The sequence below is a fragment of the Zerene cesonia genome, chromosome 2 (genome assembly GCF_012273895.1).
Source record: "Zerene cesonia ecotype Mississippi chromosome 2, Zerene_cesonia_1.1, whole genome shotgun sequence".
NCBI classification, from domain to species: Eukaryota; Metazoa; Arthropoda; class Insecta; order Lepidoptera; family Pieridae; genus Zerene; species Zerene cesonia.
This window is the reverse complement of record NC_052103.1, coordinates 2,086,005-2,101,649: the sequence shown is the minus strand read 5'-3', so window position 1 is coordinate 2,101,649 and position 15,645 is coordinate 2,086,005. Positions and strand designations below refer to the sequence as shown.

The following is a 15,645-nucleotide window of genomic DNA, read 5'->3' as shown; positions in this document are numbered from 1 at the left end:
ATTTCAATTTATTGATGTTTTGTCGGTTTACGCGTGTACGCCTCCGCGTTGTATGCAATTATTGCTTGCTTTTTTGATTAGCTTTTTATTGAGCTATACTGGATATCTCTCCGTTGTAATAATACTTCGTTATTTCATAAACAAACATCAAACAAAAAAACGAAGGACAAAATTGCTTATCGTATTTGTTAGATTATATTTTAGAAAATGTGTTTATTTATTAGATATTAAATAAAATTATAGCTAATTCGTTTGTGAATTCTTTAATATAATTTTAAATAACAAGGTAAACATAAACTTAAGCATAACTTAAAACATAAATTCACAATTTATTATGTACAATTTCATATATAAATTACACGCATATGCTATTTGCCTTATAAATATTATCACATTCTATATTTATACGTATATGCAATATTCACATTTAATACTCTACAGATGAAACATAATCATTAGCATTATTATTAGAGTCCTTGGACTGTTCTTCATTATTTAACTGTCCATCATCATTTTCAGAATGGTCTACAAAGACCCTGTCTTGCGGCAGTGCGACCTGGGGATACAACATTACATCGCCATAATATGGGGACTTAAAGGCATTAAATTTACCGTAAACACTGATTAATTTAATCGGAATCCCCGTGTCATCTTTCTGTAAATCAATAACACCATCATCGTCACCATCATCTTCTTCCGGACTGTTTACTTCAGCGTTATCTTTTTGTTCATAATTGCTTAGAGAATCATCAGAATCATCGATCGCTTCAGAATTTGAATTTGAAAGAGAGTTACTTATTTGGTCATCAATATCATCGCTCTTATTATATTCTTCGTTTTCATCATCTCCTTCGTCTGAACTATCATCTTGTTCATTCACCTGAAAGTTTTCATTTTTCTCGTACCTATACATATTTGAACTAGACTGCATTAATTCGGCATTCATTTTCTCACTATAAACTAACTTCATTTCTGGTTCATCATCAGTTTCTTCGGCACTGTTGTTCAGATCATCTTCTTGTTCCTTCACTTCATAGCTGCCAGTCTCGATACTTATACCTTTACTGTCTGCTTCTTTTTTATATAAGTTATCATCGCTCATAGTCTGTATGGTCACAACAGTATCATATTGTACTCCTAAATTACCCGTGAAAACTAAAACAACGTATCTATATCCAGGTCCACCTTCAACAATATTAGCTTTTAGGTCCGTACCGTAATCTATTCCTGTGACTCTAATGTGGCCAATGATATCACCATCACCAGTAGCTGGATACTTTATAGCCAACGACCCTCCTGGCACGGATACTTTGATTTGTTCAGCGTTATTTGTACCGAGTTCTTCATTTCCGACATCCAACAGAAAAACGAATGGATATTTATGAAAGGGGCTTGCGGTACACGTTAGAGTAAATGCAATTATTAAGAATATTTGTAACATTGCGTCGGTTCGCGTTAACAGTAATAGGTCACGATACAATAATCAGATCTTATATAAGCGATTGCTTCATGGTTGAAGCACTCCGTTTTTGTTTGCCCTTGATAGATCAATGTCGGATATCTTTGATGTAAGACAGATCGAGAATCGAGATGAGTTCCTTGTTATTAGGGAATGAGTGAAATGAAATGGAAAGAGGCTTTGTTTATTCAGCTTTATTCAATGTTACAACCTGTCCTTATACATCACATCAACACTCCGAGCTAATATCACAATTCTCTTTAATCTAGCGAATATTCGATAGTAGAATAGATAGAGAACGTAGTTAAATATCATTCAAAATATCCAATCGAAGCGATATTAAACTATAAATAGGGAATAACGGAAGCTCTTTTTATTGCCATAAATGAAAATATTTTTAGGCTGTATGTATGTATAATGATAAATAGATTTTTATTAACAACTTGTGATTTTAATATCAACATCACACATCAATGTTTATATTTGTATAAATCAAATTGAGTAACTTACAGTTACCCTATATAGTTAATTTAACATTATATTTTATTAATGATTTTCGCAATATACATAGCTTAAATTCAAAAGGTTATACAAATAAATACTTTTCTTTTCATTTAACAATCATAAAATAACATAACATTTTTACTTAAATAATATGTTAACGAAAAACTAGAAACTAATTCATGTGCTTCTTCTAATGAAATATTAAGAGATTTAATAAAAAAACGAGTTACTTGCATGTATACTTGTTTAAATTATAATTTATGTATAATATTATACTAATATCAAAATATCCACTGTTGCAGTTTTACTGCCACCTAGTATACGGAAATAAATATAACAATATAATCAAAAATATCATAAATTGCTACGCAATTATTTAATGCTATAACTACAAAGTTATAAATAGCTATGACGTACTATATTGATTTAATTATTTTAAATCCATCAGAGATTAGGCCAAAATAAACCACCGAAAGTTGAGCATATAAGATATATCAAGCCATACTTTCTTAGGAAATATACGTTGCAAAATCTATATTTGTTAGTTTTTACAGCATATAACGCCCGTTGAACAGTCGAAATTGGAATTTTGAACAAAATACTTAATTTAAATTAGGCTGAAGCTTAAGTGCTTTGTGTATGTTTTGGTACACCTAAATCATGTTCGCGATAAACGTTTTACTCATATTTTAGTAAACTATAAAATTTATTTATAAATTATTTATGATATATATAGGATATTATCCTATGCTGCATAAAAAGCAATGCAATATTTGATATTAGGCAGGACATGATCGAATAATATTTTATTCATACTACCATATTAAGTCTTCAATCTTTAAAATATAAAATCATCTAAAATATCGTAAAGTTTTAAACGATAAAAGCTAATATGAATGCAGCTATTGGAAAAATAATACTATTTATGTAAATATTTCTTACATTAAAGAATCACAGCATGTTTCATTATACAAAGTATGAACATTTTAACCTCTCATGATAATAAATAATACCTAATAAAAATGTAGTACTTTTTATAGTTTATGAGTGATAATACCTACTTATATTACAATTCGAATTAAAAATAATTACAATGAAATTTTACGAAGCTCGGGTATACACAAAATATAATTATTAAATCATTATTCAATTTACTATACAATTTCAAACATCTACCAATCTTCAAAATCCCAAAAGCTCGCGAAGCTTTGAACGATTAGTAATTTATTCAAACAACAAAGTATGCTATTGCAGCAATCCTCCAAAAGAAAAGCTATTTTCAGCTTTTTGCATTGTTTTTAAATCTTCAATTGCGGTATTTATGTCACCGCCATGTTGCCTCTTTCCCGCGCTCGGTGTCATTTCATTGTCTCTGGGCCCAAGGCCAGTGTTTACAGAAGAAAATTCGGAATTACCTGGTGGTACATAATCTTTATCGTAATTAGTTTGTCCAATGTAGCTCGGTTCACTTGAATATGATAAATCTTTAGACGCTAATTTAACACGAAAGAAATTGGTTACAGTTCCACACACCCCCTGAAATTAAAATGTAGCATGTTGTTACATAAATACTTAAGTGCTATTTTTAATGAGAATATTTTAATATCGTGAAAGCCTTGACTCTGACATTTTTTATAGAATCGGTAATGATATTGAAGCCATCTTTTCTAGTATTAATTAAGTTAATGATGTAAATTCATCATATAAAAGGATTTCAGGCCCAACCCAAAGGCAAAATTAAAAGTGTTATCACTATGTTCATCGGCGTGCAGCACTTAATCTAATAAATGTTTATCTATCTTATCTTCTCTTTTCTCGGGAGTTATACTATAAACTTAAATCATAAAATTGACATTTACATACCTTAAGACGATTTATCTTGGTATGTGTGGACGTAAGGATGTTATTTAATTCTCCTAGGCCACTGGTTGTATCCCTGTTTTCATCATTTAGCATAGCTGTATCCTAGAAGTAAATTTTCACCATTAATCACACGATAATTGAAACAAATTTGAAGTAATAATATAAAACATCATATTATAATATTTCTAAAGGAATATTATGGTTTATTTTCCGAAACATACTTCAAAAGTTTTAATATCGACATCTTCAAATTCATTTATATCTAAATATTTATGTTTTTCTATAAAGTCTTCCTTATCAGGCTTAGGCTGACCAAATAATTCCGCACGCATACAAGCGTCTTCATAAGCTTTTTGTGACATATTTAAATCTAAACAGAGAAGCCACTGTTTACTTTCTAAAATACAAAGTAAATTGAATTCTATTCATAGCGCAACTTAACACTATGAAAATGGAGTTACCTACTTAGTGTGGTATTGATTTTTCGTTTTGAAACACGTTTATACGAATACTGCCTATTCCAGAGTGTGTAAGTGTTTTAGGTTTATGAGATAAAAAATGCAAATAAATTAATCAGTGCAAACATTTAAACATGTATAATATATATAAATGTCTTTTTATTGTTATCTCTTTATAATATTATGCCTACCTACCACTTAATTGTCTCAATTCAAAAATGCCGCCGAACACAAGTTTCTTGCCACAGTTAAAAAATGCGTCATGAAATAATTTAAAAAATTGTGAAGAATTTAAAAAGTGCATTGAAATACACTTTTTGTATTTTAAATAATAAATTGCAATTATTCTTTATTTAAATTATTAAAATTATTATCTAATGTGGATTATTTGCTATTGTTAAACAGCTGTTTGCCAGCTGTGCCCACTTGCAAAGTTCAACAACCGACCTCTTGTTCTATAGTCTATAGAATTATGGAACTGAGTAAGTGAAAAGGATATAATAATAAGATTATTATACAATGAAAAATAAGCTTTACTGCTATAGACATAAACAATTTAATTGTTGCCACTTTTAAGCTGCTGCTGTTAATTTTTTGCTTATTCATTGTATATCTGTCTCACATTTTGTAGTAGTAATTTTTGTAGCAGTAAGCAGATAAAACATTTGGAATGCATTGTTGGCATTGGTTTTAAGTATATTTACCGGTGAGTATTTATTTAACCGGTGAATACACTACAATTTAAATGATAATTAAGTCTATTGTTTCTTTCAAGACAAGTGCATTTCAACTTTACAGAGGTTGTACAAGAAAAGTGTATCGAACAATGTCTTCACGTAAGGGTTTTAATAAATTTTAACTAATATTTACGATAACATAAAGCACCTATTCGTTGATTCATTAACTATGTCTGCTTATGTATAAATACTTGTACCGCTATACGTCTTTCGTAACATAATGTCAAAAATATAATTGTCATAAAATAAAATATTGCAAATCGCTTTTAACCATTTTTATAAAGACAGTAATCGTAAACGAAAACTATAACTGTTACATTATTAAATGAATTTTACGAAATTTTTTAATTACAAAACTTGTTTCACTCATTTTATACGCCTGACACAAACTTTTAACAAAAGTGAGTTTTTAATAAAAAAGATATTTAATATTTGTTAACAATAAATATTCAAACTGGATCATTTCAATAATGGAGATATTTTAAAAAGTAAGATGCCTGGTTTGTATTCATATCAATTATTTACTATAATTTTAACAATACAGAAAGATGCTTTATGTTATAAATATTAAATATCAACATCTTTAATTTTTTTTTTTTTTTGAGCATTTAAAATCTAAATTATTCTAAGTCCGTATAACAAAAGATAAATTATATAGACAATCTTTACTGCTATAGAAATTAAAAAAAAATAATAATTTGGTTCGCTTTTTTCAGAACCGTTAACTTTGGATACTTTGAACAAACTGCGAGATGATTTCTACAAGTGTCCAAAGAATGAACTCGCTCAAAATGTCTGCACCCGCTTTGATCCCTTCGAAGTTGCCATCAGTAAACGGAAGACAGATGCATCTTTACATGTCTATAATATTAAGGTATGAATCCTCAATTAGAATAAAACCCTCAATTAATTTTATTTAATACCAGTTTAATTATCAGTGGGTGCATTAAAATTGAAATACCTTAACAATATAATAAATAAAACAATAAAACAATATAATAAATAAAGTGTTTCACAGATTGGAATCAAATAATGAATATTATTTTCCAAAATCAGATTTATATTCTGCTTCATAGAAATCAATTTTTAGATCATTTCAAATGATTCTTGCCTGCCTGGCCTTGCACAAAAGCTATACCTAGAAACTGAATGTCTGTATACATTTCCTTACTCTAAATAAATCTTTATTAAATAAATATTTTCTCCCATCACCTAGATAAGAAATACATAAAATAAAAAGTAAAACCAAGTTCTATTCTATAAAATAGTTTTCATTTCTGTACACAGACTTTCCTGTTCCGATAAAATATTCCCACTGACCTTTAACATCCATAATATATTAAAAACTGAGCATGTTTCTAAGATAAACAGGAATTTATGTAAACATTTTGTTATAGATTGAAAATGAAGGCAAGCCGGTGACTAACCAAGAGAATTCTGGGCGTTGTTGGTTGTTTGCCGCACTAAATGTCATGCGCTTGCCGTTCATGAAGAAATATGGCATTGAAGAGTTTGAATTCTCGCAGACGTAAGCTATTTAAAAATGTTTTAAATTAAAATATATAAAGTCTTCAATGTGAATGTAGTTTTCAAGTTGGAATGGATTATTCCATTTATTATTGTACATTTATATTCTCAATTCTGTAGTGTAAATTCTCTTCACAAATGGACAAGAAACAGGTGCCTATATAATTACTTACACATATTTTAGAATGACCTGAAATTTTATTAGTTAATAGACAAGGGATATATTTTAAAAAACATGACTTAAATACAGGATACTATTCAGTACCTCTGTTGTTTATGGGAATGTCAGATACAGATAAGCAATTTTTCGATAATATGAGTTAAAATGTATTTGCCCCAAGTGGAAAGTTAAAATAATGTATCTAGGGATTTATTTTTTATTAAGTTTACTTATAGGACAGTTTTGCAATGGAATAAAGTTATTGACATATTTGCTTTGATATTATATGATATTTTATGATCTTATTATCTAAAACAAATATTCATCTCATCTTATTCTATACCTTCATATTGCAACAATGTTGTAGAGTAATATATAATAGTTTAAGATTCTTATCTTTTATAATTTCATACTTGTATGCTGTTTTCAACCAACTTTATAAAAGAAGTAAGTTATCTACAGAATCTTATTCTTTCTATTTCATAAATCAAAACTTCACTAGTTGAACTGATTTTTGTGACTCTTTGTTCATTCGAAATTGGTTCTCCCATGTCCTTTTTAAATTAAGTAAAATAATTGTATATCTTGCGGATTTTCATATATCAACCTTAAACTTTATCAATGCGTTTTCATAATTATTTGTAACTGGTGGTTCGCAATAATTACTAATTAATTTAAAAAAATAATTGTTTTAAATATCATTTCAGTTATCTATTCTTCTGGGATAAAATAGAGCGGTCCCACTACTGGTTGAACAACATTGTCAATACGGCAAAGCAGGGGGAAAAACTGGAGGGGAGATTGGTTAACTTCTTGCTAAAGGTAACTTATTTTTTTTTAATTCTTTGATTGATTTATTTATTCTTCATTATACAATTTATATGAATACTCAACAATACATAACTTTAAATACTCTAAAGAAACATTGTACAAATGGCGATTTTACCTCCAAGCCATCTCTGCCAGGCAACCTTCAGACAAAGAACAAAATATACACCAATAATATTGTTAGGAAGCCAATTTATAATTTTATTTGATGTTAGGATCATCAAAAGAAACCTTATGCCACTTTTTTGTTCTAAAAAGTTTAGGTCAATACAAAAAATTCTTATATAATTTTTTTCCTTTTTTATATCTTGTATATAAAATTCCCTTGTGACAATTTTAGTTACGAAACTCCTCCGAAACGGCTGGACCGAATCTTATATAATATAACCTAAATGATAAGAGTAAGGCAGAACAGCGTTTGCCGGGTTAGTGTATATATAAATATTATAATAATAAATATTTTTTTTATAAACTCTTTCAAACACTAGGATCCCATAAACGACGGTGGGCAATGGGACATGATAGTGAACCTCGTGAACAAGTACGGAGTGATGCCCAAGAAGTGCTTCCCGGAGTCGTTCAGCTCCAGACGGAGTTTGCACATGAACGCCATCATTAAGACTAAGGTATGTTTATTTTATACATCATAGATAAATAATTTTAGTTATACTTTGGGTTGTTTATGGGAAATAATGCTGATAAACGGATAACAATTATGTATTTTTATTCTTTAAATTAAAAATAGCAGTGGTGGCAGAACCTCGGACTTATATATAATTCGAGGTTCCAGACCGGGCGAGCGTACAGGAAATAAATTAAATTTTTCAATTTATGTGCACATGTGGATAACGTCACCACTGCTCAAAACGGTGAAGGAAAACATCGTGAGGAAACTGGCATGTCTGAAAATCAAAAATTTGACCACACGTAATATCTGCCAACCCGTACTTGGCCAGGGTGGGTGAGGCCTGTGACCCAGCAGTGGGAACATATATGGGCTGATGATGATTTTTTATATTAAGAAATATGTTGTGTGTGGTGTGGCATGATTCAAATTGTGGCACAGACTAATTAATTCGACATCATAATTAACTTCACGCATTAGAATAGATTTTTAGAACACTACAGAAATTAATTTTGTATAGAAGAAGATATAGTTAAAGATAAATAGATAAAAAGTTTTTAAAGAATAGGTCAACGAGGCAGGATTGTAACTCGCGTCATCCTGCAGATCATGGTAACGCCATAGCCATAAAGCTTTGGAATGCTATAAAAATTAAAATTAGATTATTCGAACCAAGAATAATACAAACCTTTATCAAATCTTATACATACACTATACATACACTCACGTTTTATGTGCGTAATAAACATTTAGAAATTACCGTCTCGTCCAATGACATCAGTCTTCTTTTAACCACACTCCTGACTGGTTAAAATCCGTTTAAAAGTCTCAATGTTATATGCATTAATTATTTTTCAATAATTTCAGTTGCGAGAGTTCGCGAAAGAGCTCCGCGAACAAGTGGCTAACAGAGCCAGCGATGATGAAATACAAGCCACCATCAACAAGCAGATTGGAGTCATTTACCATATTGTGGCGACTTGTCTAGGTAAACTTTACAAATCCTACTAATATGATAAATGCGAAAGTTTGTGAGGATGGATGTATGTGTATGTATATGGATGGATGCATGTCTATGTATATGTGTGTTTGTTACTCTTTCAAGCAAAAACTACTACTGAACCTAATATAAATATATAGTATTTATATATAAAATGACTACTAAACCGATTGTAATGAAATTTGGTACGTAGATAGCTGGACAACTGGAATAACATATAGGCAACTTTTTATCCCGAGTGTTACAAGTGACCACTTAACATCAGGTGGCCCATCTGTTCCTTTGCCATAAAAAAAGGATTACATACATAATTTTCGAAATCGCTTCAACAGTTTCTGAGATCACTGCATTCAAACAAAGAAAATCAGCTCTATATTGGTATAGACTAATATCCTACTTCCTACTATCCTACTAATATTATAAATGCGAAAGTTTGTAAGGATGCGTGTGCGTTTGTTGCTCTTTCACGCAAAAACTACTGAACCGATTGCAATGAAATTTGGTACGGACATAGCTGGACAACTGGAATAACATATAGGCAACTTTTTATCCCTATATTCCTACGGGATACAGACTTACGCGGGTGAAACCGCGGGGCGCAGCTAGTGCTATATAATGATTAATTTTACAGGAACACCACCACAGCTATTCACGTTCGAGTACTATAACAAGGAGAAGGCATACAACAAGATCGGTCCGATCTCCCCGCTGGACTTCTACAATGAGCACGTTCGACCGTTGTTTAATGTTGACGATAAGGTAATTATTTGTTTAAACTGGACACTCGTTTCGGTATCATAAAATATCCTATCATCGAAATCAGCTCTTACACTGTCTGTAGACCGAATTTCATCAAAATCCGTTTAGTAGTTTCAGCGTGATTGACGGACAAACATCCATACAAACAAACTTTCACGTTTATAATATTAGTGTGATTAATTGTTATATAACTATCAATTTTGTATATTTGGATTTATTTAAAAGTAAAAATTCAGTAACTGATTTTTTTATATTTGAATTCAACTTCAGTAGCAGAGCTACGTTGTAGCAGCAGCAGAGCAGCGTTGTTATATTAAACAAACAAACTATCGTTTGTTTGAACGCGCTAATCTTAGGAATTACTCGTTCTAGTTTAAATTGAAGTCGATGTGTTACTATATGTTTAATTCATTCTTATTTTCCAAACATTTGTACAATAATGCATTTTTTTTTTTTTTTTGTTCACTCAAGGTATGCCTAGTTAGCGACCCGCGGGAGTCGAACCCGTTCGGCAAGCTGTACACGCTGCAGTGTCTCGGCAACGTGGTGGGGGGCAGACCGACGGCATACAACAACCAGCCCATCGAAACGCTTATCAAGTAAATATCTATATCACTACATAAAAAAAGCCAAAAACCAAAGCCGCTTTCCACGCTTCTGTATGTATGTATGCTTGTATCTTTTGAACTACACTCTTAAATCTATATTTAATTTTAATATATATATATAAAAGAAATGGTGTTAGTTACACTATTTATAACTCAAGAACGTATGAACCGATTTGGCTGAAAATTTGTGCAGAGGTAGCTTAGCCGGGGTATGGACATAGGATATAAAAAACATTTTTATCCCGGAAATCCCACGGGGACGAGAACGTGCGAGGAAAACTCCAGGTCTATCTTTCCTGCAACTACGCGGTCAAAGCCGCGGGCGAAAAGCTAGTGCTTTTTATAAGTCACTCAGTGAAGTTGTAGCTTGTGATGGTGAATGAATTTTTGAAATCGATAAAAAATAAATAAATACAAACACACAATAGTTCCCTCTTTATGATAATAGTATGGATGAAATAAAACACCGCGTGCACTTGCAGGGCGGTGAAGGACAGCATATCGGGCGGCGAGGCGGTGTGGTTCGGCTGCGAGGTGTCCAAGCGGTTCGAGAGAAAGAACGGCCTGGAGGACCTGGACGCGTAAGTCTTTTTTTTATGTTTTTTTTTATGTCACAGTCGGCAATGGAGCTGGTGGGACGCCTGATGGTAAGCGCTACCACCGCCCATGAACATTTGGAGAGGCGTAAGGTCCATTGCAGACCTTACGCCTCTACAAATGGATTGCCGACTTTTTGGGAAGGGATTAAGAAAGGATTGGCGATAGGAATAAAGGAATGGACTGGGAAGGGTAAGGAAAAGGATATGGGCCTCTTTGTTCTGTTTATTTCCAAGTAGACGCTCGTCCCGGCTCCGCCCGGATATCTAGATTCAATTTTATCACCCAGCTCACCCTGTCTGTATACTAAATTTATCGAAATCTGTTCAGTAGTTTCAGCGTGATTGACGGGCAAGTAAACAAATGTTTAAACAAACAAACTTTCACATTTACAATATAAATGTGATAAGTGTGATAGTGTGATTATAATGTAATGTTTAAAGACACATCTTCGTGACTAGGGGGGGATACGTAAAAAAAGTCGTAGTCGTCAGATAAAAACTTCAAGTTCACTTCAAAAGTAAATATTCATGAACTGTTGATCAATATACCACGAATAATACATTTTTATAATGGTGCCTTATGAAATAGATATTATGTTCCTTCATTATCTCACTCCGACTATCACAACGCTCCGCAGCCAAGACTACAAGCTGGTGTTCAACACGGAGGTGCAGGTGGGGCTGGGCAAGGCGGAGCGGCTGCTGTACGGCGACTCCTGCATGACGCACGCCATGGTGTTCACCGCCGTCGGCACCGACGTGAGGCGCACTTACACTATCACTTACGCACATACGTTTTACACACATACACTTCACTATTATTTACACACAGCACTTATCTATTACTTAATATTATAAAGCTTTATAAGAGTTTGTTTGTTTGTTTCAACGCACTAATCTCAGGAACTGCTGGTTCGGTTTGAAAAATTCTTTCAGTGTTAGATAGCCCATTTATTGAGAAAGGAATAGGAAAAATTATAAATATATATGTACCACGAGCGATGTCGGCACTACACTTGCACTTGCACTTTACACACATACACTTCACGCACTTACACTTTATACATTTACAGTTTACACACTCACACTTTACGCACATATACATGACGGCAGCTTTAAGTGTTTCCGTGGGACAATTTTAATTTGTATCAAGTGAAGAGTTACGCAGTAAACCAGTTAATGTTCGGGACGCGTTGCGTCTTTTCTGCTTTGCCACAACGCGTCGGAACAAGTTTGTTTGGTCAATATTTGATTGTTTTACATCCGTTGAACTCTTGCGCTTTTCAATTGCAGTGACAATAAGTTAATGTCCCGCACACCTGATATATTGTACGACTATTTGTAACGCCTCTATGGTTCCATTCCTGATTTAATAATATGTTGTACAATAAATTAACTACACAGGACGACGGCAACCCCCGCAAATTCCGCGTAGAGAACTCGTACAGCGACAAGGAGTTCGACAAGGGCTACTTGCTGCTCACCGAGCCGTGGTTCCGCGAGTTTGTTTTTGAGGTATATATGACTAATATTATAAATGCAAAAGTTTATTGAACGGATTGCAATGAAATTTGGTACGTGGACAACTGGAACTACTCAACCGATTTTAATCACATTTGTTCACCAAGTGCAGTCTGATCTAACCTAAAAGATAGGATAGTTTATATTGTTTCAAAAAGGATAAATATAACATAAATATTTATGCAGTTTTTTTCAATCGATAATTTTCTGGTAAACTAATAATACACTGTCTAAAAAAATTTACATATATTTAGGAGGCAAACCACGTATGGATATTTATGGATTCTTTTTAATACTGTAACATATAAACATAACTTTATGAAAATACTCATAATCCCGTAGGAATATCGAGATAAAAAGCCACACAGATCCTTATAAACTGTCGGATTTATAGTATTAGTAGGATATAAATTTAATTTATATTGTCTTGATCTTTAGGTAATAAATGTTATATGGGATAAGTTGTTACTTCTTACTTTCTTGTTGACTAGTCAGTGGTTTTCTGTAATATATTGAAATAATTTGTTCTAATATATTTTTATGAACACTACATGAATTTAAAAATTATGATTTAATAAACTGGAAATGTAGCAAAACTAAGAATTATGACCACTAATTTTTCTAACTACGAAATCCCAAATGTATTGAAACAGGTGGTAGTAGACAAGAAGTACGTGCCCAGCGAAGTGTTGGAAGTGTTCCAGCAAGAGGCGGTGGTGTTGCCAGCCTGGGACCCGATGGGGACACTCGCCTGTCCAGTGTGCTCGAAGGAATAGCCGGTGTTGCCAGCGTGCCTTAGCTTTGTAGGAAAAGTGCATGATTTTTTTTTTACTGTCTTATGTTTTTTTTGCCATATCTCTAGAATTTGTGGAAAATTTTGTAACCGTTCCTGTCTTATAGTGAGTTCTTTAACAATTATATTGCATTGTATTTGTATACTTATTTCCGTTTCATTTAAAAAAAAAATCAATGATATTTGGGCACAATTTTGTTTTATGTAGTTTTAATATTTTGGTGCTATATTCAGTTTGGCATAATTGTTTAGCCATTTGTGTATTTTAATTCAATCAATAGTACTTGCCAGTTATTGCACTTTACCAATGTTGCTTGATTTACTTTTAATAATTTTCAATCATTTGTTAAATATGTATATAAATTCATACAAATTTGTTTGGGATTACAATGTGTTCATATATAGTTACCGTTTTTATCAGCTGGTGTCATTTATATTGGCGATGTCATAGTATTAGTAATTATTAGTATTATTACCAGTTCTTATGTTCAGAGCATAGGTTTACGCTTGACTCACGATTATGCTCAAAAATCGTCCGAAGCAAAACTCTGCCTGCGCCTGTTTGGCAGATTTTAAATGAAATGTTACAGTAGACTTTGAATACTACTGCCATGAAATGAGCTGTTGATTTGAATGAATTTTTTGTTTAACACCGCTCGGGCTTTGTTGGTGATCTTTTAATGAGCGATTGTAGAGACTAGTTGTGAGTCAGGAGTATAGAGGCGATTCGAAGACTTAGCAAATCAGATTGAATATAACTAGAGCTGTCACAGATTTGTATTTTACCTTGGATTCCTTTAACAACATTGAATTAAGTATAGCTTTTTTATATGCTAAATACTTTTTATAATTGACAATAAAAACAATAAAGTAAACGAATTCGGAGGGTTTGTATACTATCCTAGGTCTGTAGTATATTTTTTGCTTAAAATATTGTAGAAGGAGGAATCCAGGATACGTGCCTTTTAGTTTATGGGTACACATGTGTGTAATATACCATCATGGGCTGCAATCCTGTTTGCTCGTCGAAATTACACCTGCATATATAATTTTAAAAATAATTAAAAAAGGTTAATATGTCATTTGCTTCTTAAATACGTAAAATGTTAATAAAGTTAAAAATAGTGCGGTTCACATTTACTTGTTCGTAATAATGTTGGTACATGTAATGTTATAACTTGCAATAAATCCTATATTTTTATATGATCGTGTTTTATTTGCTATACTAGGTCTATACCAGGTGTATAAGAATAATAAAACAACATTTTAAATGAAATGTGTTTATTAACTTAACAGAATACATGAAGAATAATGGTTTTAAAAATGAAAATTTAATGAAATAAGCGAATCTGAATATTCGAAATGAACACAACCCAAAACCTTGTTAGTGAAGCGCAGAGAAAAAAAAACTAATATCTACTTAAATATTATTGAAGCCGAAGTTACAAAGTACGCAATAAAATCTTACTAATGATTAACAATGTTGGTTAAACTTGAACTTGAGAATATATAAACATACAGACGATTAAGGTATAATATTATGCATATATGAATGAACGATAAATTTACTGGTCTCATTTTGTGACTCAACATGACACTTGCAACAAAACGCCTTCAATTTTTATCGATGTTTGTAAGAAAAAGACTTACATATCGTAGTAAATATCACATAAATTTGCATTATAACGTTTTTCGTTACATATAATTAGGTATTTTAGTTTGGGGAAGCGATATAAATATGTATTAGTTATTAAAATGAATAAAACTTCTCACAATATACTCTGGTCACTTACATTCGGCCAGATAATCTAATTTGGATATTTGCAAATGTTTTGTTTCCGTACAAACGCAAACATTCGTACATTGTACAAATGTTTGCACACAAGTTACCCGGGTAAGATATTGATAGTTATGGTCAGTCTTAATGGGACGATATGGTGCACTCTACTCATTGAAATGGATGCTTTTTATTGAATATAGAAAAACGGACGACCTCTCTTACGTGTAGAACGCATTATTATTTAAGCAACTCCGACAGAACCTGCCAGCTATGGAGAAATGTATCTGATTCATGGAAATGGTCCTCGTACAACGATCATAACAAACAATAATAATACATCAGCAAAGCAAAATTACCATATCTCTAATTCAATTCCAGTACGATAAAGAGCTTTTTTTGCTTCTTGAAGCAAAAGAGTTGGAAG

General features: G+C 32.1%; 3 protein-coding genes across 6 annotated transcripts; 1 reads left to right on the top strand and 2 right to left on the bottom strand.

Annotated features, from left to right (window-relative positions):
• Window positions 1-427: 427 nt before the first annotated feature.
• LOC119835411 (protein PFC0760c-like) lies at window positions 428-1,441 on the bottom strand. The gene has a single exon (XM_038360190.1). The coding sequence runs from the start codon at window positions 1,439-1,441 to the stop codon at window positions 428-430; it is 1,014 nt and encodes a 337-aa protein (XP_038216118.1).
• Window positions 1,442-3,002: 1,561 nt separating this feature from the next.
• On the bottom strand, window positions 3,003-4,268 carry LOC119834592. The gene is made up of 3 exons (XM_038358991.1): window positions 4,048-4,268; window positions 3,827-3,928; window positions 3,003-3,499 (listed from the first exon to the last, which is right to left on the bottom strand). The coding sequence occupies exons 1-3, from the start codon at window positions 4,186-4,188 to the stop codon at window positions 3,209-3,211; spliced, it is 534 nt and encodes a 177-aa protein (XP_038214919.1). The 5' UTR covers window positions 4,189-4,268; the 3' UTR covers window positions 3,003-3,208.
• Window positions 4,269-4,867: 599 nt separating this feature from the next.
• LOC119835192 (bleomycin hydrolase) lies at window positions 4,868-14,644 on the top strand. 4 transcript variants are annotated; one of them, XM_038359898.1, is made up of 13 exons: window positions 4,868-4,990; window positions 5,060-5,120; window positions 5,738-5,895; window positions 6,419-6,549; window positions 7,416-7,530; window positions 8,025-8,162; window positions 9,029-9,149; window positions 9,793-9,920; window positions 10,392-10,519; window positions 11,011-11,109; window positions 11,766-11,886; window positions 12,532-12,642; window positions 13,302-14,644. In XM_038359898.1, the coding sequence occupies exons 2-13, from the start codon at window positions 5,111-5,113 to the stop codon at window positions 13,422-13,424; spliced, it is 1,383 nt and encodes a 460-aa protein (XP_038215826.1). In that variant the 5' UTR covers window positions 4,868-4,990; window positions 5,060-5,110; the 3' UTR covers window positions 13,425-14,644. The 4 variants fall into 4 exon arrangements, with proteins under 4 accessions (XP_038215826.1, XP_038215833.1, XP_038215817.1 ...); XM_038359905.1 differs by having other exon boundaries at window positions 4,880-4,990; window positions 5,083-5,120; XM_038359889.1 differs by having other exon boundaries at window positions 4,904-5,120.
• The last annotated feature ends 1,001 nt before the right edge of the window (window positions 14,645-15,645 follow it).

What these genes read in the sequence shown, in the direction of transcription:
- LOC119835192 (XM_038359889.1), top strand. Translation starts at nt 5,030, where the DNA reads ATGATAATTAAGTCTATTGTTTCTTTCAAGACAAGTGCATTTCAACTT. An exon ending in TACATGTCTATAATATTAAG is followed by an intron (nt 5,896 to 6,418) that starts GTATGAATCCTC and finishes ATTTTGTTATAG; the next exon opens with ATTGAAAATGAAGGCAAGCC. An exon ending in GGCCTGGAGGACCTGGACGC is followed by an intron (nt 11,110 to 11,765) that starts GTAAGTCTTTTT and finishes AACGCTCCGCAG; the next exon opens with CCAAGACTACAAGCTGGTGT.
- LOC119834592 (XM_038358991.1), bottom strand. Translation starts at nt 4,188, where the DNA reads ATGTCACAAAAAGCTTATGAAGACGCTTGTATGCGTGCGGAATTATTT. An exon ending in TCGATATTAAAACTTTTGAA is followed by an intron (nt 3,929 to 4,047) that starts GTATGTTTCGGA and finishes ATTTACTTCTAG; the next exon opens with GATACAGCTATGCTAAATGA. An exon ending in CCAAGATAAATCGTCTTAAG is followed by an intron (nt 3,500 to 3,826) that starts GTATGTAAATGT and finishes TTTTAATTTCAG; the next exon opens with GGGGTGTGTGGAACTGTAAC.
- LOC119835411 (XM_038360190.1), bottom strand. Translation starts at nt 1,441, where the DNA reads ATGTTACAAATATTCTTAATAATTGCATTTACTCTAACGTGTACCGCA.